The sequence below is a fragment of the Musca autumnalis genome, unplaced genomic scaffold, assembly GCF_047663935.1.
Source record: "Musca autumnalis isolate F117 unplaced genomic scaffold, ASM4766393v1 scaffold_4, whole genome shotgun sequence".
Lineage (NCBI taxonomy): Eukaryota > Metazoa > Arthropoda > Insecta > Diptera > Muscidae > Musca > Musca autumnalis.
The window spans coordinates 46,058,876-46,085,984 of record NW_027411977.1 but is presented as its reverse complement, the minus strand read 5'-3'; the positions used below and the strand labels follow the sequence as shown (position 1 = coordinate 46,085,984).

At 37.4% G+C, this 27,109-nt stretch overlaps 2 protein-coding genes across 4 annotated transcripts in view; both read left to right on the top strand.

Moving 5' to 3' along the window:
- The window catches only part of LOC141403880 (G-protein coupled receptor Mth2-like), a 536,210-nt gene that overhangs the window by 488,748 nt on the left and 20,353 nt on the right, over positions 1-27,109 (top strand). The window lies entirely within an intron of this gene.
- LOC141402921 (G-protein coupled receptor Mth2-like) lies at positions 1,210-26,114 on the top strand. The gene is made up of 8 exons (XM_073985047.1): positions 1,210-1,224; positions 4,859-5,326; positions 13,533-13,692; positions 13,765-13,953; positions 14,015-14,269; positions 14,330-14,483; positions 25,653-25,847; positions 25,916-26,114. The coding sequence occupies exons 1-8, from the start codon at positions 1,210-1,212 to the stop codon at positions 26,037-26,039; spliced, it is 1,560 nt and encodes a 519-aa protein (XP_073841148.1). The 3' UTR covers positions 26,040-26,114.

Genomic DNA, 27,109 nt, shown 5'->3' with positions numbered 1-27,109 from the left:
CATAGATGTTTTTGATAGCTTTTCTCAGGTAGTATAGACTTGGCCTTGAAACAAGTAAGAAAGTATCAGTCGGCTTTGCCGACAGAGATATACCCTCAGCCTATGTGAATTGAAAATTTCATCTACGGACAGATCGAATATATTTAAGGTCTTTTGAGAATTTTGTGGCACTTTTTGGACATTTGAATTTGCCGACAAAAATGAGGATAAGGATTAAAATTCAAAAGTGTTGCGGAGGGGGCACTTAAAGGAATGGACCGAAAAATTCCATTATGGGAGGGAATTTTATTTTAGAAGTCATATCTTCTTGATAGATATCGCTCTCACTAGTCATTTCAGTAGGTCAACGTTTATTTTTCGGGCCAGTATGTCAGGAAGCATGGACTTGTCCACGGAAAACATAATATGGCTGTAAACAAGACCACAACAAACAGCATCGGATCTTCGAACAGACCCTAAACCGCACAAATGTTGAGCTTTTGGAGGAACCCTAAGGAGAGAACCGATATGGACCATTTTAGAAGTTAAACTAAATTTGGACAAAATATTAAAGTATCCAAAGTTTGGACCCGTTCAAGAGATATCGTGCATACCATTTTAGTGAAATTTTTTTAAATATTTGGGGGAAAGTACCGGAGGTTGTGACCGGTACTGTCCATCTTCGAATTGAAACTAAATTTGGAAAAAAATATGACGAAGGCCAAATTTTGGACCAAATCGGTTGATCAGATCGAGAATGCTCTCTAGCACTACATATGGTGTCATAGGGGGTTCTACACCTTTCGGGCTGTTTTCTCAAGAAGTATGGACTTGCCTCTGAAAAAAACTTTTACCATTGTAATTGAGGCAGCGAATGCAAGTGGCATCAACAGAAATCAAGTGATTCGAGAGCAGGTCTTAAAGTGAACTTTTCCGAAATTTTGTGTGGAGGTACCCGAAGGAGTGGACAAATATAGTCCATATTCGAACCTGATCTATATCTGGTAGATATATTAGGATGTGTAAAGTTTTTCCGAACATTTTTGAACTTTTGTGGGGGACGTACCTGAAGGAGTGGACCGATATGGCCACTTGCAAATTTTACAAAATTGTAAAAAAATTTATTGGCTCATTTTAAAGTACAAGTTGAATAGAATATGGTGCAAAAAATATCGAGTCGATCGCACAAAAATTAGTTGAGATATGATCGTTAGAAAGAGAAAATTCATTATGATCTACATATCTGTACGTAACATCGAAATTTTAAACGCGGTTTTCTGGAAATGGCATTTTTGAATGCGGTGCCCACTGTAGCTCAAAAACTGATGATCCGATATTCATATGTATTTGTGGGATTATGATAAATATAAAAAGCTTGTACTTAAGCGAGAGGCTTTTAAAAACGTTTTTTGACGGATTTATGGCGAAAAAACTATCATTTTTATACCCTCAGCATTTATGCTAACGAGGGTATATACACTTTCATACGGGCAAAATGTGCCTCATCGAAATAACGGTTTTAGACCCCAAGTATGTTTGGACGAAATGTGTTTCAGACAATTTGGAGTCGATTGAGCAATGTCCGTCCGTCTGTCTGTCTGGGTGGCTGGAGCGCACGAGAACTCTCGAACGGATGAACCGATTCTGTTCCAATTTTGGCTTTCGTAATATTTTGCCCAAACTTAGTTTAAGTTCGAAGATGGGCTATATCGGTCCACTCCTTCCGGTACCTCTCCCACAAAAGTTCGAAAATGTTCGGAAAATTTGTGCGCACGATAACTCTTTAAGGGAGTAACCGATTTGGTCCATACTTTGCCCGTCGTAAAATGTGTACCAGGCTTAGATAATGTTTCAATATAGACTCAATCGGCCCACTCCTTCGGGTACCTCCCACACAAAATTTCGGAAAAGTTCAGTTTAGGACCTGCTCTCGAATCGCTTTGATTTTTGTTGTAGCTCAAGTTTCATTAGGGGCAATTCCATACTTCCTGAGAAAATAACCTTAAAGTTGCAAAAAACCCCTATGACACCGTGTGAGGTGGTTGGATCGCAAGATAACTCTAGAACGGATCTGCTGATTCGGTCCACAATTTGGCCTTAGTAATATTTTGTCCAAACATAGTTTACGTTTGAAGATAAGCCATATCGGTCCACTCCTTCAGGTACCTCCCCCACAAAAGTTCAAAAATGTTCGGAAAACCCCTATGACAGCGTATGTGATGGTTTCAGAGCAAATAACTCTCGAACCGATCTGCCGATTCAGTCCAAAATTTGGCTTTCGTAATATTTTGTCCAAACATAGTTTATGTTCGAAGATAATTCAAATCGGTCCATTCCTTCAGGTACCTCCCCCACAAAAGTTCAAAAATATGAAAAAAAAAATTGTGCGCACGATAACTCTTGAATTGAGTGAACGATGTGGTCCATACTTTACACATCTTAATACATCTACCAAATATAGATCAGGTTTAAATATGCACTATATTTGTCCACTCCCTCGGGTAGATCCCACACAAAATTTCGGATAGGTTCATTTTAAGACCTGCTCTCGAGACACTTTGATTTCTGTTGAAGCAACTTGCACTCGCTACCTCAATTACGACGATAAATGTTTTTTCAGGGGCAAGTCCGTACTTCTTGAGGAAACAGTCCGAAAGGTGTAAAAACCCGTATATGTAGTCGCTGGAGAGCACAAGAACTTCTTCTCCCCCTTAGGGTACCTCCCCCACAAAAGCTCAAAATTCGTGTCGATATGCAGTTTAGGGTCTCTTCGAAGTTTCTTTGGAAATGAATGCCGATGCTGTTCATTGTGGTCCTGCTGTTTACAGTCATATTATGTTTTCCGGGGACAAGTCCATGCTTCCTGGCATACTGGTCCAAAAGTTATAAGATGACCCACTGAACTGACTAGTGTTCCCAATATATATCAAAAGATATGACTCTCAAAATCAGATCCATTTCCTATATCGTCTATTCCTTTAAGTAGCCCCACCGCAAAACTTTAATCCTAATCCACATTATCGTCGGCAAGTTCAAAGGTACAAAATGGCCACAAAATTCTGAAAAGACCCGAAATGTGTTCGATCTATCCGTAGATTAATATTTCAATTCACATAGGCTGAGGGTATATCTCTGTCGGCAAAGCCGACTGATACTTTTTTTGACTTGTTTAATTCCGTTTCGCTTAAGTGCAAGATTATTAGGTTCTTAATGATCCCACAAAAACATATGATGATCTGTTTATTCGTTTTCGAGCTACAGTTGGCACCGCAAACTGCTTTAGTAATAAAAGTGTTTCGTAGGCGGTCATTTGTCAGAACACTGTGCAATATTTTTCAACAAAAAACCAGTAAGGAAAAGACCAAAGTCGGGCGGGGCCGACTATGTAATACCCTACACCAGTCGAAATATGTAAAAATGGAATAATTAGTATACATACGCAAATACTTAGCTTAGCGATGTACCGATTTCGATATAATTTGGCATATTTATCTATAAACCTATAAATATATATAAATTCAGTCACACATTCCAAATTTCATCAAAATCGGACAGAAAATGCGTATTTGGTTCATCAAATACCTCAAATCGGCCGAAAATATATATGGGAGCTATATCCAAATCTGAAGCGATATGAATATTATTTGGCACATTTATCTATAGACCGAATTCCGTCACGCATTCCAAATTTCATCACAATCGGGCAGATATGGCGTGTTTGGTGCATCAAATAGCTCAAATCGGCCGAAAATATGTATGGGAGCTATATCCAAATCTGAACCGATTTTCACCAAAAGCAATAGCGTTCTTCCGACGGCTAAAATATGAAAATCTGTACCAATTTCGATATAATTTGGTACATTTATTTATAGACCTAATTCTGTCATAAATTCTAAATTTCATAAAAATTGGACAGATATAGCGTGTCTGTTGCATCAAATACCTCAAACCGGACGAAAATATACATGGGAGCTATATCCAAATCTGAACCGATTTTCACCAAAAGCAATAGCGTTCTTCCGACGGCTAAAAAATGATCTTGCCCAATTTTCAGCCAAATCGGAAAACAAATGCGACCTGTACGTTGCGAACGGACGGACGGACATGCATAAGTCGACTCAGAAAGTGATTCTATGCATACGCCTAGAAGGAACTATGGGTCTATCTCTTTTCCTTATGTTAAATACAAATGCACTAACACATAATACCCCTTACCACAGTGTGGTGTAGGGAAACAATTCCGAAAGTAGCTCAAGTTGTGATCTACCAGATGCAAACAAAATCTTCCTAAAAAAATGTTAAATTTCTTGTAAAAAAATCATAAAAAATGTAATTTTTCGTGTGTATTAAGTCGCCATAACCCCTTAAACTAAGTTTGGACGAAATATTAGGAAGGCCAAATTTTGGACCGATTCGGAATATCCGTTCGAGAGTTATCGTGCGCTCCACACAGACAGACGGAAGTACATTGCTAAATCGACTATAAATTTCTAAATTCGTCCAAACACACTTGGGGTCTAAAACCAATATTTCGATGAGGCATATTTTGTTAATTTTATTTTTAATTATTAATTTTTTCACAAAAATATTATTTCACAGTGGTCTATGCCTGATCTTTTTCAATATTTAATTGTATACGTCCATTTGTATGTATGTAAATAAAATATTTCATAATGCTTTATTTTAGAGTCTTAAGGTTTTGGTTTGTGGTTTTTTGCGAGTCTATCACAAGCAAACCTAATGATTAATCACTGTTCTGATGACATTTCTTCAAACTACCAAAATCAGTGCGCAAAAATAATTTGAGAACAACGGAAGTGTTGAAATGAATTTCCATACATTTTTAATATATCTGTGCACAATATTATTATTCGTTCAGAGTCCCCGAAGTATTTTATGCGAAGAAAGTGAACAAAATTTAAACGAAAAATGTCCCTATAAGGACACTGTGGATTTAAGTGATATGAAGCCTTTGGAGAATGGCTCTTATGTTTATCACAATATTTTAATAGACGACAGTAAATTAGCTCAATATGATTATCGCTTGGGTGCCTATGACAAACGTCAAAAATCTGAGTTACATTGGCGTGGATGCGTTTGTGACGAGACGCGATATTGTGTTAAAGTTTGTTGTCAATGGGGTGAATTTTTCAATGAAAACACTTATGAATGTGAGAAAATATCCGCTGACCTAAATGTTCCCACTGATTTGTTAATTATTTCCACCGATAACAATGATGATGATCGAGTGGTTAACATTTACGAACATTTTATCTATCAAATTGGTTTGCCATGTAAATATGGCGAAAGTTATACCTCGGAAGATGATGAATGGCATTTAATGGAGGTGTGTGAGTATTGGTGTTGTTAAAATATTATTTTTTAGAATATAATAACAAATGTGGCGGCTAATTCATTCAGTCTTGATGAATCTACTCCTCAATTATTAGTCACTTTTCCTATATTTATGTTTGTATGGTGAACGTTTATAGCTAGCTAACCACAGTGACTGTCTTTGTGTGTGGTATTAGAATTATTTCTACAACTGTCAGAGGGACAAAGAACGGTCGCCACAATTTATATTGATTTCATCTTTAGTTGATAGGATTTAGAATATGAATTGTGGTTAGCAAAAAAACGAACATAGCTGTTAATAATCGAAGAAATGTGCAAATATAACCCCGAATGTTGAAAACCTCCGCAAATGTTTTAAGTCTCATGATATTTCTAACTATTTTCACCATAGATACAGTTTTTTTTTCTCATAACGCTTTTGTAAGGTTTAAGCAAATAACAAACATCTGCAATGCACGCTGGAACTCTCGTAACATTTTAGCTCTTCTTGCGTTTATTCTGGTGCCTGAAACATGGAACAGGTTACGGAACTGGAGTTAGTTCAATAGGTGTGGCAGGGCTGTTGAAAAGGTGCAGTGTGTCGTGCGAGCATGTGTCATCAATACATGACCCATAGGAATATATAGGTTGCACCATCCCGAGGGTAGTTGAGCCAAAATTAATGTGGTTTGTAGTTGCAGCTAACGCTCCACAGTGTCAGGACAGCGACCAACAATGGTCAAAACCAAGTACCTCGGAGAACAAATAATGGGAGTCCATACAAAAGATTCCAATTAGAAGGTTTTTGAATTTTGGTATTGATACGTCAAGTAATTTCTATATGAGTGTTCAAATTCGATAATTTTTGACAAAGTGATTTTTTTTCATATTTTCTTAAAATTAGCAATATTTATTATCTTCAAATATTTGAATATTTAAAGTAACGTTCATCTTAAAACTGATTTTTTAAGTTGTTTTGAATGCAATAAACTTGGCTTCACTTTTGTTTGAAAGCAAATAGTAATCATGTGGTGTTTACAGTTACACAGACCAGTAGTTCCTAGTTCATCAATTTTGTGAAGCAAATTTCAAAATTAGTGTGTTGGAAAAAATTGTATAAAAGTGAGTTGTTAAAAGTGAGTATTTCAAATATATAGAGGTGCCAGCTGCAGAGGCTTGCAGACGAACATGCTATTTATCTTTCTTAATGGCCACCTCAATAAGGAGTAAACCGCTTTTTTAACAAAGCGTTTTGCCGTGTCGACTGAAGCTGGAAAACGAATGTTTGTGGGCCTATTAGGTACCTAATAATTTTGTTTTTAAACGAGGGAATTTTAAAAGCATCAACATAAAAAAATGGTGTACAGTCAAAGTCGAAATTTCCATTTTAACTAACAGTGGACCGTTTATGCCAACGAAGGTATATACACGTTCATACAGGCAAAATGTGCCTCATCGAAATATTGGTTTAAGACCTCAAGCGTATTTAAATGAAATCCAAAATGTCCGTCCGTCTGTCTGTGTGGAGCGCACAATAACTCTCGAACGGATATGCCGATTCGGTCCAAAATTTGGCCTTCGTAATATTTGTCCAAACTTAGTTTAAGGGGTTATGGGCACTTAATGAGCACGAAAAATTAATTTTTTCATGAAGTTTTTACAATAAATCTACAAAAATTTTTTAGAGGATTTTGTTTTCATCTGATGGATCACACTTTGAGCAACTTCCAGATTTTTTTGTTAAAAAATATTGCACAGTGTTCTGACAAATGTTCTAACGCTCATATCTCAGCTAATTTTTGTTTTGTAAAATTTGTAAGTGGTCATAACCCCTTAATTTCGATGATAAGACATATCGGTCCACTCCTTCAGGTATCTCCCCCACAAATGTTCAACAAGGTCCGGAAAAACTTTTGTACATCCTAATAAGTCAACCAGTTATATATCAGGTTCGAATATGGACTATATTTGACCACTCCTTCGGGTACCTCCCACACAAAATTTCGGATAAGTTCACTTTATGACCTGCTCTCGAATCACTTCGATTTTTGTTGAAGCTACTTGCATTCGCTGTCTCAATGACAACACTAAATGTTTTTTCAGGGGCAAGTCCATACTTCTTGGAAAAACAGTCCGAAAGGTGTAAAAACCCCTATGACACCATGTGTAGTGGCTGGAGAGCACGATAACTCTCGAACTGATCATCCGATTTGGTCAAAATTTGGGCTTCTTCATATTTTGTCCAAACTTAATTTCAGTTCGAAAATGGACATTACTGGTCCACAACTTACGATACTCCCCTTTTGCATTTAAAAAATTTCACTAAAATGGTATGCACGATATCTCTTGAACGGGGCAATTTATTTGGTCCAAACTTTGAATCTCCTGATATTTTGTCCAAATTTAGTTTAACTGCTAAAAAGGCCCATAACGGTTCTCTCCTTAGAGTACCTCCCCCACAGAAGTTCATCATTTGTGTCTAAGAGAAATGCATTCCGATGCTGTTTTTTCGGTCCTGCTTACAGCAATATTGTGTTTTCCATGGACAAGTCCATGATTCCTGGAATACTGGTCCAAATGTTATACGATGACCCACTGAAATGACTAGTGGACGCGATATCTATCGAAAGATATGATTCCCAAAATAAGACCCACTTCCATAATGGGCTATGTCGGTCCACTACTTTAAGTACTGCCTCTGCAACACTTTTGAACTTCTTCCTAATCCACATTTTTGTCGGCAAGTACAAATTTTCAAAAAGGGGTACGAAAGTCTGAAAAGACCCTAAATACTTTCGATCTGTAGATGTAGATGAAGTTTCAATTCACATTGGCTGAGGTTATATCTCTGTCGGCAAAGCCGACTGATACGTTTTTACTTGTTTTACCATTAATCGGCAAAAAAAACTTATTTTTAAGGAAAATTCTCTTATTTAACTCACTTAAAGTCACTAGTCTTTTAAACGCCACAATAAATTCACGTAAAACTCGGATATTTTCCCATATTTTTGTATGGTTTTTTGCATTTTGTTATAGTATTGTTTGTTATCTATCATTCCACGCTTATAAAGCTATATTCGGTCCATGCATTTTTTCATCAAAAGCCAAGGGATTCTCATGTAAGAATACACAGATATTACCCTTCCAAGTTTACAGCATTTTTTAAAGAAGGCCCGATTACAGGAAAACTTTACGCTTTAGAGAAAAAAAATTATTTGTTAAAAATGCTTTGAAAGCCTCAAAAATATCATTTTCATATAAAATTTTAAGTTTTCATGCAAAAACAAAATTCTCGGCGCTAAGTCGGTTAAGGACAAATTATTTATGTATTCAATAAGCCTTCAAAAATATATGAAAACTGAACATAAATTTTCAGTAATTTCAGGTGGATAATGTAGCTAAAACTTTCAAAATACCGAAAATCGGGCGCTACCGTTCCATTGGGGCTATATGAAAATATGGACCAACACCCACAATTCTCTGTAGGAATATTTCGCAAGCCTAACAAATATCAGCTACTTCGCTTGAATAGTGTGGCTAAAACCTTCAAAATACCGAAAATCGGGCGATACCGTTGTATAAAGACTATATCATAACGTGGACCTATGCCTACAGGTTTTATCACAAAAGTTGTTTGTCCACTGCGAACCCTCAATGCAAACATTCATCCAATTTGCTCGAGAAAGTTAAGTAATTTTTTTAAATACCGAAAATCGGGAAGTACCTTTATATGGGGTCTGTGTCAAAACGTAGACCTATGTCCATCATTTTTATCGGGAAAGTTTTGTCAACTGGGAACCCTGCACCTCAAAATTCAGAAAATTTGTTTGATAAATTTAACTAAAATATTCAAAATATCTAAAATTGGGATGTACTGTTATATGGAGGCTATACCAAAACGTAGACCTAACTTCCCTCTTTCTTTTTGTCCTCGACATTGTCTGCCAACAATAAGTAATTATACCAAAATTCATCAAACTACGCCAACTCCTTCCATTTTGACCACCGTTTATATGAATTCGCGACATATTGCGCTCCTTAAATGCAATAGATGGGGGTGTACTTCGAGGACCGCATTCACACGAAGATCCCTCCTGAAATGCCCTCACCATATAGTGATTAGGATGGATCTTGGTCTCCTCATGTAGATGGTCCGCGGAAGACATAAAGGGACACCCTGTGGCAGTTCTGTGGGTGGCATTGCGTCTGGTTTGAATATTTTTTCATCGCGATGCAACATATAATCGGGGACCGCACCAGCGCCGTATAGCTTACCACAGACCGTCCTATCGCGTTATAAGTGGCTGGCGGCTAGGGATTTATGGACCTTGTTCCTACATCTCTGCCTGTCACAGATAGCTATGAAATGAGCTAACTATGTGAACATGCTGTGGAATATGAGTCCTAGAATCTTGGGGTAATTAGTGGGTGGAATTCTGGTACCATGACATGACATTCTCAGTTCGGTGCTCATCTCTGCAGTCCATGTGCTGAACTTAGTGCCTGCATTTTTAGTGGTGGATATTTGCCAAGTAGGAGTTCAAACTTTCACAAATGACATCAGGGGAGGTACCTGACACCAAGATCCTACAATCATCTGCATACGTTACGATCACAATGCCGCTTGGATGAGCGTGGAATGTAAGCAAGGTAGAGTTTAAACAGAGATATCACCCTACGGATCTTGTACTTCTTATTCCTGATTTCAACATACGACTGGCGTCCACACATATACTTGATTGTTAAACGTTTCAAACCTGGCCGGTGGGTAGTCTGCTCAATGTTCTCAAATAGCGTAGAGAGCTTGACAGTATCATAGCCTTTAGTCGAGCACCTCCAACACTATCCTATAGCACGGCTAACTCTGGTTGAGTTGTCAACTAATATATGTATGTGGAGATGGTGTGCAGCGCTGTTGACCCACACTGATGATAGGCAACTGGATAGCTATTTCTAATGCTAGGAAAGAGTAGAGCCTCAAGAATATTTACCGCGGGCGACAGAAACTACTTCGGTCTGCAACATTCACCTTTGCTGGCATCCATGCCAAGATTCCGTAGTGTCAACACCCTGGGTCACGATGTGGGAGGATACTTAACTTGTCATGGAGATTCCAGCAGGGCCCAAAGTTTTTTTAGCGTTCCTGTTGTGGTGGTTTTTCCTCGACAGGTATATATCTAATGCGAAGTAATACTATTCTTTTTACCCTGTCAATCCCGGGCTGCTCGACAAACTGACGATTAAAGTAACTTGCAAGATGTCCGTAACGTCGCCAAACGTGGATGAAAGTGGACGAAAGTGACTTCATCGTTGCCCATAATTCACGTATTCCAGCTCCAGGGTTGCAATTCTTTAGATGATTCAGCCACATGTTCCGTTTAAACTTACTGACAAACCTGTTAACTTCCTGTGTCAGCTGAATTACTTTGGGTTCACTGGGCTTGGCTCTGCGAGGCTCATCACGCTCTGCTGCGAAATTTAGCCTCACTTCTGGTGTTCGACAAACAGGTATATGGCGAGCGGCTGCAGAAGTGATGATGTCTCAGAACATTAGAAGGATTCGGGCAGACTCTGAAGCGGTGATATGTAAAACCTCTAAACACTATTCTGGGCCATCGCTTGACATGGAAAAGCAATTTAGGGGAGCAAACGAAGAAGGGACTCATGCACTCTACTCCTGTAATAACTCAATTGAGAAAAGCTGGGGTTGAGACCACAGATTATACACTGGCTGTATGTAACCGTGGTCCTGCCCATACTAACCTATGGTGGTCTGGTCTATGGTGGTCAAGCTCTTGGGAACAAAACGTTTCTCTCCAAATTATCAAATGTACAAAGAACCGCGCCACTGCTGATTACCGGATCGATTAAAAGCACTCCTTAAACGTCAACCTGGATCTCCAACCTTTGGATACCCTAATCCAGTTTCAGGCGGCTAGAACTTCTTTTACACTCCGGGAGTCAGGGTGTTGGCATGGTTCACACTTTGGACACTTGAATGACCTAAAACTAATTGACAGTCGACTTGAGTTAGGTGACAATGGTTGCGTAAGCGATTATATGCCTACCTCATTCAAGTTCGACTCCTTGACCGTTATCTTCCCAAGAAAAGACGCATGGGCTGAGTGCATATCTCCTCTGGACGGTCTGGCCATAAGCACAGACGGGTCCAAGATGGAAGAAGTTACGGGCGCTGGCGTCTACTGCCAGAATCCACTAATTGAAAACTCATACAAGTTCTACGATACTGGTAGTGTTTTTTAGGCGGAGATTCTTGCTATCAGGAAAGCAGCTGAATTGGTGAAAGGGCTTGAAGGCAGCCTTACAGGACCGGTGACTATATATGTCGATAGCCAAGTGGCCCTCAAGGCTCTCAAGTCATGGACCATAAATTCAAAAGCTATTCTTGATTGTAGGGGAGCTCTGCAGGATATACACGATATCGTAAAGCTATGTTGGGTTCCGGGTCACAGCAACATTATGAGAAACGAGGTAGCAGATGAACTGGCTCGAGGTGGCTCTAAGTCTATCGACTTATCAGTTGATCAAACCTCGGGAGATCTTCAATTAGAGAGAGCTCTTCAAAGATGGCTGCTATTGGAACCTGGTTGTAGGGTATCCAAGGCGATCTGGCCTGTGGTTTCTCGTCGAAGAACGCCTTCCCTCCTCTCACTTGATATGTTAGGGATGAAAATCGCTGTGGGACTTATAACAGGTCACTGCAGAGTGAGATCTCTAACTTCAAAATGGGACGACAGTGGCATTGACTACTGCAGACTATGTGAAGATGCGGAGGAGATAGAGACTGTCGACCTGGCTCGAGGTGGCTCTAAGTCTATCGACTTATCAGTTGATGAAACCGTTCGGCCACCGATGTGCCAGTACATCGGCAAACTTCGGGAGATCTTCAATGAGAGAGCACATCAAAGATGGCTATTGGAACCTGGTTGTAGGGTATCCAAGGCGATCTGGCCTGTGGTTTCTCAACGAAGAACGGCTTCCCTCCTCTCACTTGATAAGTTAGGGATGAAAATCGCGGTGGGACTTATAACATGTCACTGCAGAGTGAGATCTCCAACTTCAAAATTGGACGACAGTGGCATTGACTACTGCAGACTATGTGAAGATGCGGATGAGATAGAGACTGTCAAACATCTGCTTTGTAGGTGCCCCTTTTTGCAAACAAGGAGATACCGAACACTGAGATAGACATTCTGACCTTTCTGTCTAACATAGATTCCATTGTCTTACTCAACTTTGCCAATATCCATCATGGCTTGGCAAAGGTCCTTAATAACTAATACTAATCAGACTCTTTATACATTTTCAGCACATTCTCATCCATACCTTGGTATCAAACTTTACATCTCCATCATCTCCTATACTTCACCATCATCTCATCATCTCTACCCTATCATCCTCATCTCGCCATACTGTATCAACATCCTCACATCTCTAACATCTTTATATCTTCAACAACAGTCTATACAGGATGAATGCAATGGACCAACGGTCTCCGAGTGAAGCAGTTACCTATTCTACTAGATGGCTACGCATCCTTGAACCTAACCTACCCTCTCTAAAATTAGCCCACATAGCTTTCCGACATTCAGAGATGATGAAATCGGGAGGTCTTCTGATAGAGCCAATTATGGGAAGATAGTCCGTCTGACCCATGAGAAACGACAGGTTGCCAGCTGACGTTATTTGTCAGATCAGGTAACACAATAGTTATGACTGGCAAAAATATCCTCTAATTTTGGTAGGGATGTCCTCATTGTCCGTGCAAAACGTAGAGCTATCAATCGGCTAATCCGGCTATACCCCTCTGGTCATTGCTGAGGACCGAATCCCACAACTCGTGATGAGCATTAAAGTCCTCTAAAACGGGGTAATGTTGGGCCTATAACTTGAAGTACAGCTATTTATCGGCGGGATGTATACACTAATCAACTTTACCTCGCCAGTTTCACGCCAGATGAAATTTTCAAAATGTGACGGAATTTGGTCTAGTCAAAATTTCGCCAAATTATACTGAAATCGTGGTGGTGTAGGGTATCTATGGTCTTCCCCGCCCAACTTTGATCCTTTCCTTATTTCATTTATTCGGTGAAATGAATAATTAGTTTATGAAATTATCTTATACACGTCATTTAAATTCCATTAAATTTTACAATTTTTTAGTCATTACACCACAACATCTGATTTTTTTCTTACAGGATGGAACATTGTATATAAAATATGACAATACTTATCTTGATACGGTTAGTTATTGCCTAACACCATATCGCTATAATGATGCAAATGAAAATGTCCTTGTACCCATGATATGTCCAACTAAAAATACAATGACTTCTGAATTGGCATTTCATTGTTATGGTAGGTACAATACATACATACATATTTCTAAAAACATTAAAAAGTTTAAAACTCAATATTTCCTCCTTTCAGCTGCCTTGGTTACTGTGCTATTTCTAATACCCACCGTTGGAATTTATCTCTGGCTAAGGGAACTCAGAGAAAATATGCGTGGCAAATTATTAATTTGTTATTTAATATCATTGATTATCTGCTATTCGATATTGAGTTATATCAATTTAACGGAATTGACATTTGGTGAAAATATGTGTAGCATATTGGGTGAGCAAAATAATTAAAAAAAATAAATTGTTCAATATAATAAAAGCTCCTTTTCTTGCAGGTTTCACATGCTATTTCTTTTTCATTGCTGCCTTTTTGTGGTTAAGCGTTTTATGCTTTGATATTTGGATAAATTTCAAAGATCATCGAGTTGCAAATAATGCCAATAAAAATTTTAGACGTTTCATATGGTATTCATGCTATGCCTGGGGCCTAGCAGCAATTTTGACAATATTAACAATGTGTTGCCAATGGTCAGAGAATATTTCCAATGAATACAAACCGGGTATTGGCCATGATTCCTGTTGGTTGGACAGTAAGTATTTACTAAGTGTTGAATTAAAAATAAATTAATCTTTTTTTTTAATTATTTTAGCTAACAAATGGTCTGCAGCCATTTACTTTTATTGGCCAAATTTGATTATCTTAATATTCAGCATTGCCACTTTTATACAGTTGACTATGAGAATTTATCGTGTGCGTTCGGATGTGGCTCAAATGACACAGGGCAAAGAAGTTTTTAAAGAAAAGTGAGTAAAAAGAACGGAATTTTGAATGTACGTAAATGGTGATAAAATGGTGAATAATGAGGAACCCAAAGGTTATTCTGAATACGTAATTACACCCTTCAGAATAATATGTATGTTATAATTAAATTTGTCACCCCGTTTGTAGCATATCGAAATATTCGCATCACACAGTGGATCCACTTGTATGGAGAATGTGGCCAAAAATATTTAGAGTGTAAAAATCAAGCCAATACGCCGGTTACAGCTTTGTGCTGCTGGAGGGGGTATATGGTAAGAATTGTTTAATGATGTTAATACAAAATTACATGTACAAAGGTCTCGATTATCTTATGATGCAAAAATAGGAAACAAAACAATCTCCAAAACAACATAAAATCCAAACAATTTAGCGGATTAAAAAAATCAAAATTTTTGTCTGAAAATTGGTAAAATTTTTAATACAGATCTTATAGCGCTCTTCCTGAAAGGCACGTACCGCCAACGTAAGATAAATTTGGAAGATTTCTTCATCTTGCCACTGATGCCTATTATGTTTATGTACGTGGTCAGATAACAGAGTTATACGCTAATATATCCATAGAAACCCTATTCTGGGGCAGCTTTAGTCAGCGACCTACCATTTATAGTCTGGCACTAGATGGCAGCTGATTTTGATACTGAATAATCTTAAACCCATGACCTACTTTGGAAAATTATTCCCGAGGTGGGCACTGGTGGGTATCATGACTAAAACCTTAGGTCAAATTTAAGTATATGATCGAATTGGCATTACAAAATACACTAAGAAAATATGCAGCTAACTAGAATTCCACAATACGCTAAAACACTATTTTTTAATAAAAATTAAGCTATTACTCCCTCCTTCAAAATCCACTATAATATTTTGCTATACGTATTAGTTTCGCGATATTTTGAATATATTTACTTGCACTTAAAATATAGGTTGTACTCACAACAAAAAATATTAATCAAATGTTCCGAGTTTTCAAGCTATTCTTAAGAAGATCGCGTTCGAATGAAACAAAAACTAATATATTTTTAAAAAGGTCCATGTCATAGCTATCAGAGTTGCCAGATGTTGTACCAAAATTTTGACATTCATTTTTTTATTTTTGGCCAATGGGTGGATCCACTGTGCATCAGTCCATATAAAGTAAATGGTAAAAAACAAATATCCTTTGCAATTCCCTTGGAAAAAAATAAAATAAAATTTTGCGAAAAAATTTTGGTTTCAATCCGTTCAAAGTTATAGCGGTTTTTATTCTCATTTAAAGAAAAAATATTTGTTTGTTTTGTTTATTGTTGAAGATTCAATCTCATTTGATTGCTTAAGCTGGAGTATTCCCCCAATGTCTTAACTTCATGTATTACCCTCTATTACAGAGAGTAATAACAGTGTTGCGAACTGACAGTGTTGCAAAATTTTACTGATCGCTACCAGTATCATGATTTCATCCCGCGAAGGGAATTATCAATTGGCTTTTTCAGCTTTTTGAAATGATGCCTTTTTAGCGAAAAACCGAACTATTTAAGTGTCTAGTATTCTCAAATAAATGAGAATCACACTCAGTTTTCGGCTTTTCCAAAAAACATCAGAACAAAAATATTTGCAAACAACTATCAGCACCTATAGTCCGGTCAAAATAGACATTGAAATAGCAAAAATTCCCACAAGGCTGAAATTTGGTGGAGAGCTAGGGTTTGCCATTAGAAGCAACGTCCTAAAAGTCCCCATCGATCCCATGTGTGCAAAAAAAGTTATTCGAGGTCAAAGGTTAAATTTTAATGGTTTTTAGGTTTTCTGATTTATTTTTTGAAAACGGTTGATCTAATCAAAGTAACCGGGTCTGACCCTCAAAAAATATATATTTTCTTGAAGAGCGAAATTATAGCTATATTTAAAAAAAAATTCCAACAAAATCGGAGCGTGTAGAGTGATTCAATTCCGATTTTTTTTCAAGTTTTGTCAGAAGGTAGGGTTTGTTGCGAAAATTACGAAAATGTATAATTTTCAACGGTTGCGGATCCGGTTCGCCGGTTATTCGACCCGAAAGGCCAAATTTAAAATGAATCGATTACTGCAAAGTGGATATCGTTTGAAAGCTTATGAAAGTATCTAACACATAGTGTCATTACTTTAACCGGTTCGCCTCATAATGTACTTACGCGGCTAATTTTTTATTTGACCCTTAGATCGCGATATCTCGAAAAATGACCTTTGACCCCGAATAACTTGTTTTGCACACATGGGATCGATGGGGACTTTTAGGACGTTGCTTCTAATGGCCAACCCTAGCTCTCCACCAAAATTCAGCTTTGTGGGAATTTTTGCTATTTCCCCCTTATACGCATGTCTATTTTGACCGGACTATAAGAACTCATCGAGTTCTGTAAGTTGAAAAACATCATCACAGTTGCCTGTGAGTGATTGTTGTTGGAATTTATTACAAACTCCCTTGCGCGTGCCATTTGCTGTTTTTTGTTTGTTTTGTTTATTGTTGAAGATTCAATCTTATTTGATTGCTTAAGCTGGAGTATTCCCCTATGGCTTAACTTCATTTATTACCCTCTATTACAGAGAGTAATGTTTTTCAAAACGAACTGACAGTGTTGCAAAATTTTACTGACCGCTACCAATATCATGATTTCATCCCGCGAAGGGAATTATCAATTGGCTTTTTCAGCTTTTTGAAATGATGCCTTTTTAGCGAAAAACCGAACTCTTTAAAAAGAAAGAATTTTTTGAAAAAGTTTTAGAGTTATCTTGCACAATAGCCATTTTAGTGTGTGCCGGTAGGGTTTTGGAGCTTGGACCATTATCTCAGGAAGTGTTGACATACTCCGGAAAAAGATTGTACCGTTGTAAATGAGGCCGCTAGAACAACCTACTGAAAAAAGAATCTAAACGATGCACAGTGACCAATTTTACGAAAAACCTGGCTAAAACTCTAAAAATGAATGGACGTAAACTTAACCTTGGGTTCTTATGTTTTTCGGGTCGCTGGTTACATTTTTTATAATTTTTAACCCTCAGGCGGTCATTAAAGGGGTCTTTTTGATCCCTTCTCATATAAAATGTGATCGTATCAGATCAAAATATTCTAAAAATTTTTTCGCCATCAATTTTTACTATACGTCTTAGAATACACAAAAACTCTACATCTTACTAAACTCCAGAAATATGCAAAATTAAAAACAAATTTTAGGATTAAGGTCGTACTTCATGTGAGTTTTGGCAAAATTGTCATACAAAACATCATTTTAAAAGAATTGCACCAAAGGAAAAAGATCGAATGTATTTAGCGTCTTTTCAGAATTTTGTGGCACTTTTTCGACATTTGAACTTGCCGACAAAAATGTGGATTAGGATTAAAGTTCTAATGTTTTGCGGAGGAGCGAATGGACCGACATAGTGCATTACGGAAGTTGATCTTATTTTGAGAATCATATCTTTTCGATAGATATCGGGCCCACTAGTCATTTCAATGGTTTATCGTACACCTGTTGGACCAATATGCCATAAAGCATGGATTTGTCGACGGAAAACATATATGGTTTTAAACAGGACCACAAAAAACATCATCGGTATATATTTGCAAAGGATCTCCGAACAGACCCTAAATTGCACTTGGACACTAATGTTGAACTTTTGTGGGGGAGGTATCCTAAGGAGAGGACCGATATGGGCCGTTTTAAAAGTTAAACTAAGTTTAAACAAAACATGACGAAAGCGAAATTTTGGACCAAATCGGTTTATCATTTCGAGAGTTATTGTGCTCTCCAGCTACTACATATGGTCCAATAGGGGTTTTTTACAACTTTCGGGCTGTTTTCCCAAGAAGTATTGACTTGCAACTGAAAAAACTTTTACTGTTGTAATGGGACAGCGATTGCAAAGTTGCTTCAACAGAAATCAAAGTTTGTCAAGAGCAGGTCTTAAAGTGAACTTAACCGAAATTTTGTGTGGGAGGTACCCGAAGGAATGGGCAAATATAGTCCATATTCAAACCTGATCTATATCTGGTAGAAAAATTAGGATGCGTAAAGTATGGACCAAATCGGTCCTTTCCTTCTAGAGTTATCGTGCGCCCAATTTTTTCGAACATTTTTGAACTTTTGTGGGGGAGGTACCCGAAGGAGTGAACCGATATGGCTTATCTTCGAACTTAAACTAAGTTTGGACAAAATATTTTGAAGGCCAAATTTTGGATCGAATTGGCAGATCCGTTCGAGAGTTATCTTGCGCTCCAACCACTACACACGGTGTCATAGGGGTTTTTTGAATCTTTCAGGCTATTTTCTCAGGAAGTATGGTTTTGCTCCTGATGAAACTTAATTTGGAGTATAGGAGGCCGTGAATACAAGTTGTTACAACAAACATCAAAATGATTCGAGAGCAGGTCCTAAACTGAACTTTTCCGAAATTTTGTGTAGGAGGCACCCGAAGGCGTGGACCGATTTAGTCCATATTGGAACCTCATCTAAGTTTGGTAGAAATTTCACGATGTGCAAAGTATAGTGGTCTATATCGGTTACTCCCTTCAAGAGTTATCGTGCGCACAAATTTTCCAAACATTTTCGAACTTTTGTGGTGGTACCGTAAGGGGTGGACCGATATAACCCATCTTCGAACTTAAACTAAGTTTGGACAAAATATTGCGAAAGCCAAATTTTGGACCAAATCGGTTCATCCGTTCGAGAGTTATCGTGCGCAACAGCCAGACAGACGGACGGACGGACATTGCTAAATCGACTCCAAATTGTCCGAAACACATTTCGTCCAAATGTACTTGGGGTCTAAAACCATTATTTCGTTGAGGCACATTTTGCCCGTATGAAAGCGTATATACCCTCGTTAGCATAAATGCTGAGGGTATTTGAAAAAAAAACAACTAAAATTATGAGAAAAAATTTTTTTCCAAATAGCGCCACTTTGACACGAAGCGTATATATTTTTTCCTAACTACACGCAGTGGGATCCTATAAACAATATTTGACACTTTTTAGTGTAAATTAATATAATTGTTTTCCGATTTTTGGCCGATTTTTTGTGCAAAGTCTGCACTAATCAGAAACTCCCTGTGAAAATTATCTTGTAGATTTGCCATTATGGTTTGTGCAGTCTGGGTTTCCTGGAGCATTTAGGCAAATATCTCAGGAAGTATGGACTTGTGCAAGAAAAAAACTGTACCGTTGTAAAGGTGGCCGCAAGGACAACTTACTGAAACAAATTTATAAACGATCCGAGAGGAGCTCTTAAACTTCACTTTACCCGAATTTTTTGTGGTAGGTACCTGGAAGGAGTAATACGATGTGCAAAGTTTGGACTAATTCGATTGCTCCCTTCGAGAGTTATCGTTCACACCATTTTACAGACAAATTTTCAACAACCGTTATTTCGATGATGCACATTTTTGGTCGTATCAAAGTGTATATGGTAAAAACCAAAATTTCTTTGAAAAAAATAATTTTTTTCCCTGTACATCTATAATTTTTGGTGCAGAGCTTAAAAAAAATTCTGGTTTCAAATCTGTTCGCGTTCACAAAATTTCAAAAGTTATATCGGTTTTTATTCTCATACAAAGAAAAAATATTTCGTTAACAGCATTCCATATCTATTCGTAGATGTTTAAATATTTACTAAATTTATTATTATTTTCGCGGAAAGTCAACAAATAATAAACAAATAGTAAAATAAATCCAAATTATTCTGTCCCAGTGAAGCGAATTTGTAGATAAGGAAAAGAATAAAATATTTGGGGAAATAATGAACTCGAAAAACTACATTTATTGCCTCAAATTTCAAAATATATGCTAAAATTCCACAATTTTTATACATTTCCCACCAAAACCTAACTGTGATGGATTATAAGGATAGGAAATTAAGAGTAATATTGAAATTACAATCATTAAAAAAATATGAAAATTAAAAAGCCTGTAATTCGCGAATTAGTTAAAATCAGTTAATGCGCATCCGATTTGGGATACAGCGAATCAATATCTTTCAAATTGGGTAAAAGTCGGGGTTTCATTAGCGCCCGTCAAAAATACGTCAATATACATTTATTTCAAATAGATTTTTTAAGAACCGCGGATGTGCCTCCACATTCTATTTTGCGTATCGCGTATCTCTGTAATTTATGACACGCGTTTTCGGAAATATTATAATCGCGTGTAAAGGATTGCACTTGTGTAAAAATTTTAAAGAAAATCGCGGTTTAGCGTGCGGATTTGGGCACACTCATGAGATATACTTTAAACAACGTAAAATCACGAGTTCTATAATCCTATTACGAGTTTGGAATATTATCTTGTTGTGCGTTCGGATTATTAAAAAAATTCCGGAAATTCCGGATTCAAAATGTCAGCATAAATTTTAGGTGGATGCAGTGGATATATCGAAAAATCATACACTAGTATCATGATGTCCATGGAGTATTCTGTCATTCTCTCTTTGGGCATATGTCTATAAAATGTAAGGTTAATCCAGAAATCGGAAAGGAACATAAAACAAGCTTTTTGGCTTTAACCCATTTTTACCCATTTTTCTACACTGATGCCAACACAGCTTCCACGAAAATTAATTTTAATGGTCGCCATTATGGGATCCCTCCTAAAACACTTAATTTTAAGGAATTTCAGTCATACTATATTGAATATGTTAACAGTTCGCGAATTCTGAATGGGTGAAAGTCGGATCCATCGATTGTAAAACATTTTTGGTTTTTACCATATATCCATTCTAGCCTAAAGGCTGAGGGTATACAAATATTCTCCACCTATTTCGCTATAATTAATGTATTCCGCCAAAACTTCATCAAGAAATGTGGTTTGCCATCACGAAAGCTTAGTTGCTTACTTTGATGACTTATAAGGAAGGGCACTCAGCGGCCATTGTGTGCCGTCAGATGCATCACACAATGCAAAAAACCTTAACGTGGGTAAAAGTCGCATAATATGCATACGATTTTGATGCACATTCGATTTCAGAAGGACCTATCCAAAATACGTTAATATGCACCTATTTCAAATAGATTCTTCAAGAACCATATTACTCGCGTATCTTCATTTGTCTTTAATTTATGACATCATATACTGATAAAAGTTAGACAAAGAAATCCTCTCACCAAAATTCTCTCATTGAGTGTGAATTGAGTCAGTTGGCTATGCACTCAATTTTTTAAATGACAATAACTATAAATTTGTAAACTATTTATTCTGGGAAAAGACAATATGTGGGTAATCGTGGTCGCATCTACATCCTCATATAAAAATATTCAACAAAGTATTGCGATTTATCCCAAAGCAGTGTGCAATTGAGTAAAAACGCTGCACAGCTTCCGTAAGGGCAACACCTACAAAAAACAAGCACATTACAATTTTTCTGTCTATACATTTATTAGTCAATGATGACGCGCTTTTTCGCAAATATTATAATCGCGCATAAGGGATTCCATCTATATAAACATTTTCACAGAAAATCGCGGCTTAAGATTTTCCTATTTTCAAGGTATCTATATCCACCATTTAAATTCACACAGGGTTCAAAGGAAATTGAATGACACTTGTAAATTTTACACGCAAAAATATGTTTTTTTAAGAAAATTCACACATCAAATTTTGGTCTTTAGACTCCAATTGCTAATTGCGCGTCCGGATTAACAAAATTCAAAAAACGCCGAAATTCTGGCTTTAATATGTCAGCATCAATTTTAGGTGGATGCAGTGGGTACATCGAAAAATCATATACTAGTTTCATGTTGCCCATGGAGTATTATTTGAGTCTTTCCTTGGACATAGGTCTATAAAATGTAAGGTTAAGCCAGAAAACGGAAGGGAACATGAAAAACGTCTTGACTTCAACCCATTTTACCCATTTTTTACATTGATGCCAACAAAGATTCCACGCAAATAATTTCAATGGTCAACATTCAGAAATTTCGCGAATTCCGAAAGGGTGAAACACGGATTCTTTCATTGTAAAACATTTTTGGTTTTTACCATATATATTTTTGATCAGCTAAAATTCTAAGTGGATATAACCATGTCCGTCGGTCCTTCTGCTGAAATCTATATTAATATAATCTGGTACAGAAGTTTCTATTACTCCTACGATGTTTGGTATTGCATCGCTCCACGTTTTTAAATGACCCTCATTTTCGGTATTTTGAAGGTTGTGCCCTCAATATCCCACCGAAGTGGCAGAAATTTGGCATTTAGTCTTCGTTGGAGGTATAAATCTTTCCGCCAGGAATTTGTCAGTACAGGCCCACAGTTTGATATAGCACTGTTGCTGCATGCTGCGTGAACACAGCCCCCAGTTCGTCGTCATCATCAGAATACGCGAATACCCCACAGTCCGCCCAACATCAGCCGCACACGCAGTACTTAACACCAGTCGTTGCTGTTCCAATACCTGATTTGTAATTTCATTGCAACGCTCTCCGAGGTAAAATAGAGGAAATAGTGGTTTTTATGAGTCGGAAGAATAGCATGGTCGCAGCGGTACATGAAACCAAGCGCAACAACAACTGCAGCTTACAGCGTTGTGATGGTAACAACATAGCAAGGAAAGATCGCACCAGAAGTAGAATATCGCTTAAGCCTGGCTATAATGACCCGAACATGAAAGGTATGGAAGTGAGACCAAAATTCCCAGCAGAGGTGATGGAATTAGCAAACGAGCGTGATGAGCTTGGTCGGGCAAAACCCAGTGGTCCCCGAGTTAGGAAGCTGACACTGTAAATTAAAGGTAAATCGTACAGATAGATTTCGCTTTGGTGGCGGCAAATCCTATTGAGGCTTTACTCCTCCCCAGTTTCCGATCTGCATCATGGATTCTGTAAGCAGCACAGCACGAAAACATCGCTTCACGCCATCTCCACACACATTAGTCGAGGACTCAACCAGAGCAAGCCATGCGATAGAACAGTGTTGATGGCGCTGGCCTTGTCAAAAGCCTATGATACTGTCAAGCTCTCCACGCTGTTTGGGACATTGATCAGGCTACCATCCGGCCATGTTTGAAACGTAGGATAATCAATTATTATATTATATAATCAATTATGTTTACGTCTAATTCAGGAACACGTCCAAGTCCAGTAACTTCCACCTCTCCTGTATTCCATCCCCTCCAGCTGACATTGAGATCGTAACGTATGTAGATAATTGTGTGATTTTGGCGTCGGCACCAACCAAAATGGCAAACCCGCAAGATAATTCTCGCAGGAGCTTACAGAACATTTTTTCCAGAGACCGAACTAAGAAAAGATCTCTAATTCTCTCTGTTTAGTGCTTCTGGAATACCGCGCCTTTTCATATCTTCATCCACTTTTTTGCGCCATCTATTCTTTGGCCTGCCAACTCTGCGTGCATGCCATGCGTCCCGAATTTATACGCCTTTTTAGCGGCTTCATCATCGCTCATTCTTATGATATGGCCTAACCAATACAATCGCTGCATCTCGATACGTTTATCTATACTGATGCCGATGATAGCTGATAAAGCTCGTGGTTCATGCGACATCGATATTCACCGTTAACACAGATTGGTCCGTAGATCTTTCGAAGAATTTTTCACTCAAACACGCCAAGCACTGCCTTATCTGCTTGCGCAAGTACCCAGGCTTCGGAACCATACCATTAGCTCGCGTATTATCAGTGTTTTGTAAAGCGTTATTTTTGTTTGACGAGTTGTAGCAGACTTTGCACATCATATTATTTTATCCAGTCATGTATCAGTTTGGAATATGGGCTATATCGGTCCACTCCTTCGGGTACCACCCTCACAAAATTCGTATAAAGTGAAGTTTAAAACCTCGTCTCGCATTGTTTTGATTCTTTTTTCAGTAGTTTGTTCTAGCGGCCTCTTTTTCAACGGTACAATCTTTTTCCGGAGAGATTCCTAAGATAATAGTCCAAGCACCAAAACCCTCCCGGCTCATACAAAAAAGGCTATTGTGCAAGATAACTCTAACAATTTTTCAAAAATTTCTTTCAAACTTAGTTTAATGTAATTTAATATTTCGAGTCCTTCATGAAGAAGTCTGTAGTTTGGGATATGTCATTGATTTTGTATTGCCCCACATTACGGTATATACAGATTTTAAAGCAAACTCGTGATACAAAATGAATATATTTTATATACGGCATAATTATTGTGTTTGTTTTTTTTTTTGTCTGTGGCTGAGGGTATATCTCGGTCAGCACAGCTGACTGATACTTTCTTACTTGCTTAGTATATGAGTTTTATAAGAAGCCAAGGAGCGTTTTTTTCTTAATTTTGGAAAAAAAATTAAATTTTTTGAAAAAAAATTTCCCTTTTTTTTTTTTTGTATTGTTATGGTTTGTTTACTGGGGTTTGAATCTTTTTAAATAGTTAGAACATATAAAAAACTCAAAAAAACTCATGTTTTGGTGCAATTATGAAAAAAACTCAAATTTTCAATTTTGACCTTGAATTCCTCTGTAACCGCTATATCGAATTTGGTGGCTTTTCATGTGTCGGAAAGCTGAAAGTGCTATATATCGAACAAAAAAGAATTATAAAAATATCTCCATTTGTTTCAAAAGTTACAAAGTTTTGACCAGGAAAAAAACGATTCTGAACCACCATACATGTTACAGCTGTCTGCGACAGACTGAGAAGTAGGAACAAGATCCTCTAGTTCCTACCCAGTATCACTTGGGATGCAGACAAAGAAACCTTGTTGGTCACATATAAGGCGATAAGTGGATATTATTGATAGAACCCCCCAGCAAGACATGTCAGTAGGAGTGGGAGAACCTCAAGGTCATCAAATATATCATTCTCACATATGCCGTCGCAGATGCCAGAAACAAACATCTTGTGAATACGGTCCTCGGAAACATCCCCTATCTATCGCAGCTGAGGAGCTACGCTACGCTCGGGATACAGCCGTGTGAACAAACATATTCTCAGCACTTTTGGATTTCGTCATTATAACCGATGAGGTTATAAGAGATTTCGACTGGATTTCTCGCAATAATATTTCACCTGCTGAGTCAGTTTGTCAATTTGCCTTGGTATTAAACTATGTCCGTATTCGATACCTTTAATTCCGAATGAGATATAATTTTATTTTTTTTTTTTTTTCATAAAACCTTTCTACATATAAATTACATAAAAATACATTCCATTTCTTTTCAGCGCTGTTGTAATACTGCGTGTCTTCATCATTTTGGGCCTTTCATGGATATTGGACATTTTATCGTATTATTTACGCGATTATGGAGCAGGGGAATTTCTATCGCTTTTATCTGACTTGCGTTGTGCTTTACAGGGCTTATTGATATTTATACTATTCGTTTTGAAAGGCAACGTTTTGAAATCGATCAAGAAAAGGTAAAACTAACTTAACATAATATGTTTGTTTTTTAGTAAAATTATTTTCCCGCCATTTATATTTTCAGGCTTCACAACTCCGGGAAACCATCATTATTTGCCAGATTATCCTTTTCCAAATCATCGATTTCACATGGACCACAAACTGAACACGAATATATTGAAGTTAATCTCCGAGAACCAAAGGAATAAAATCACGCATTTATGTCCCGGTCCACACTAGGGCAATTTCAATGAAATAATTTCATGAAATTATGAGTTTTTTAGATCGAGTTCCATACTGAAGTAATTTTATGAAATTGTTGAAATTATTTCATTGAAATCGTTCTAGTGTGGACCTATAATATATTAGTATTTGTATATTTAAAAATTAATTAAAAAATAATTTATTTTTGTAATTTTAACAATCGTTAATAACAACATTGTCATTAGCGACATCTATATTTCAGATTCAAAATTAAAATGTTATTTGGATTGGTTTATTTCCTTACTTAGCTCTATCGCTTGTGTGGGAATATTTCGATGTTATGTAAATACGGCCTACGTCATGGTGTGTACACATAGCTAATTAAATATAGACAACGGAATGCTTCTTCTTTCTTGACAAGTCGTGTTCTGTAAAATTTAAAATAATTAAAATTGTCATTCCGTTTGTAACACATCGAAATATTCATCGGAGACTTTATAAAGTACATATATATATATATATTAGGGTGGGGCGATTTGTGGGGAAGGAAAAAAACCTTAATGAGCCCTTCGCGTTTCTGATTCCTGGGATTGAACTGAGAAAAAAAGTCCGCTGGACCGTGAAAATCGAGAAAATCGAGCCTCCCGATTTTGACTTTAAGTTTTTTATTGACGTTTTTTGGATATTTTGGCATATAACAGCCAAACAATTTCGATTCAACACAAAGACAAAAATTGTAGCCAAGACAGTAATTAAGAACTCTCTAATACATCGCGAAAGCATTGGAACGCTCCTTCAGGTAGTTTTGGCCTTGAGAAGGTGCAAACTTTTCGAAAAATGTCGATAAATGACACTGTGCTACAAAAGTTGACCAGAAAAATATTCAAGTGTTCGGATGCAAAATTAATTGGGATCCATGGACAACGGCAATGCCTTTAGTTCGTTGGGGTCACTTCGTTTTATTATTTTATGACGGTAAAAGTAGTGAAAATCTGGGTTTCTTACATTTTCACATCTAAACGGACATATGTTCTTTTTTCACAACGGATCCTTCTTCCTTTTAAAGGGGTGAATA

Excerpts from the sequence above, each read along its gene's own strand:
- LOC141402921 (XM_073985047.1), top strand. Across the intron at positions 5,327-13,532 it reads ATGAATGGCATTTAATGGAG|GATGGAACATTGTATATAAA; the intron begins GTGTGTGAGTAT and ends TTTTTCTTACAG. Across the intron at positions 14,484-25,652 it reads AAAGAAGTTTTTAAAGAAAA|CGCTGTTGTAATACTGCGTG; the intron begins GTGAGTAAAAAG and ends ATTTCTTTTCAG.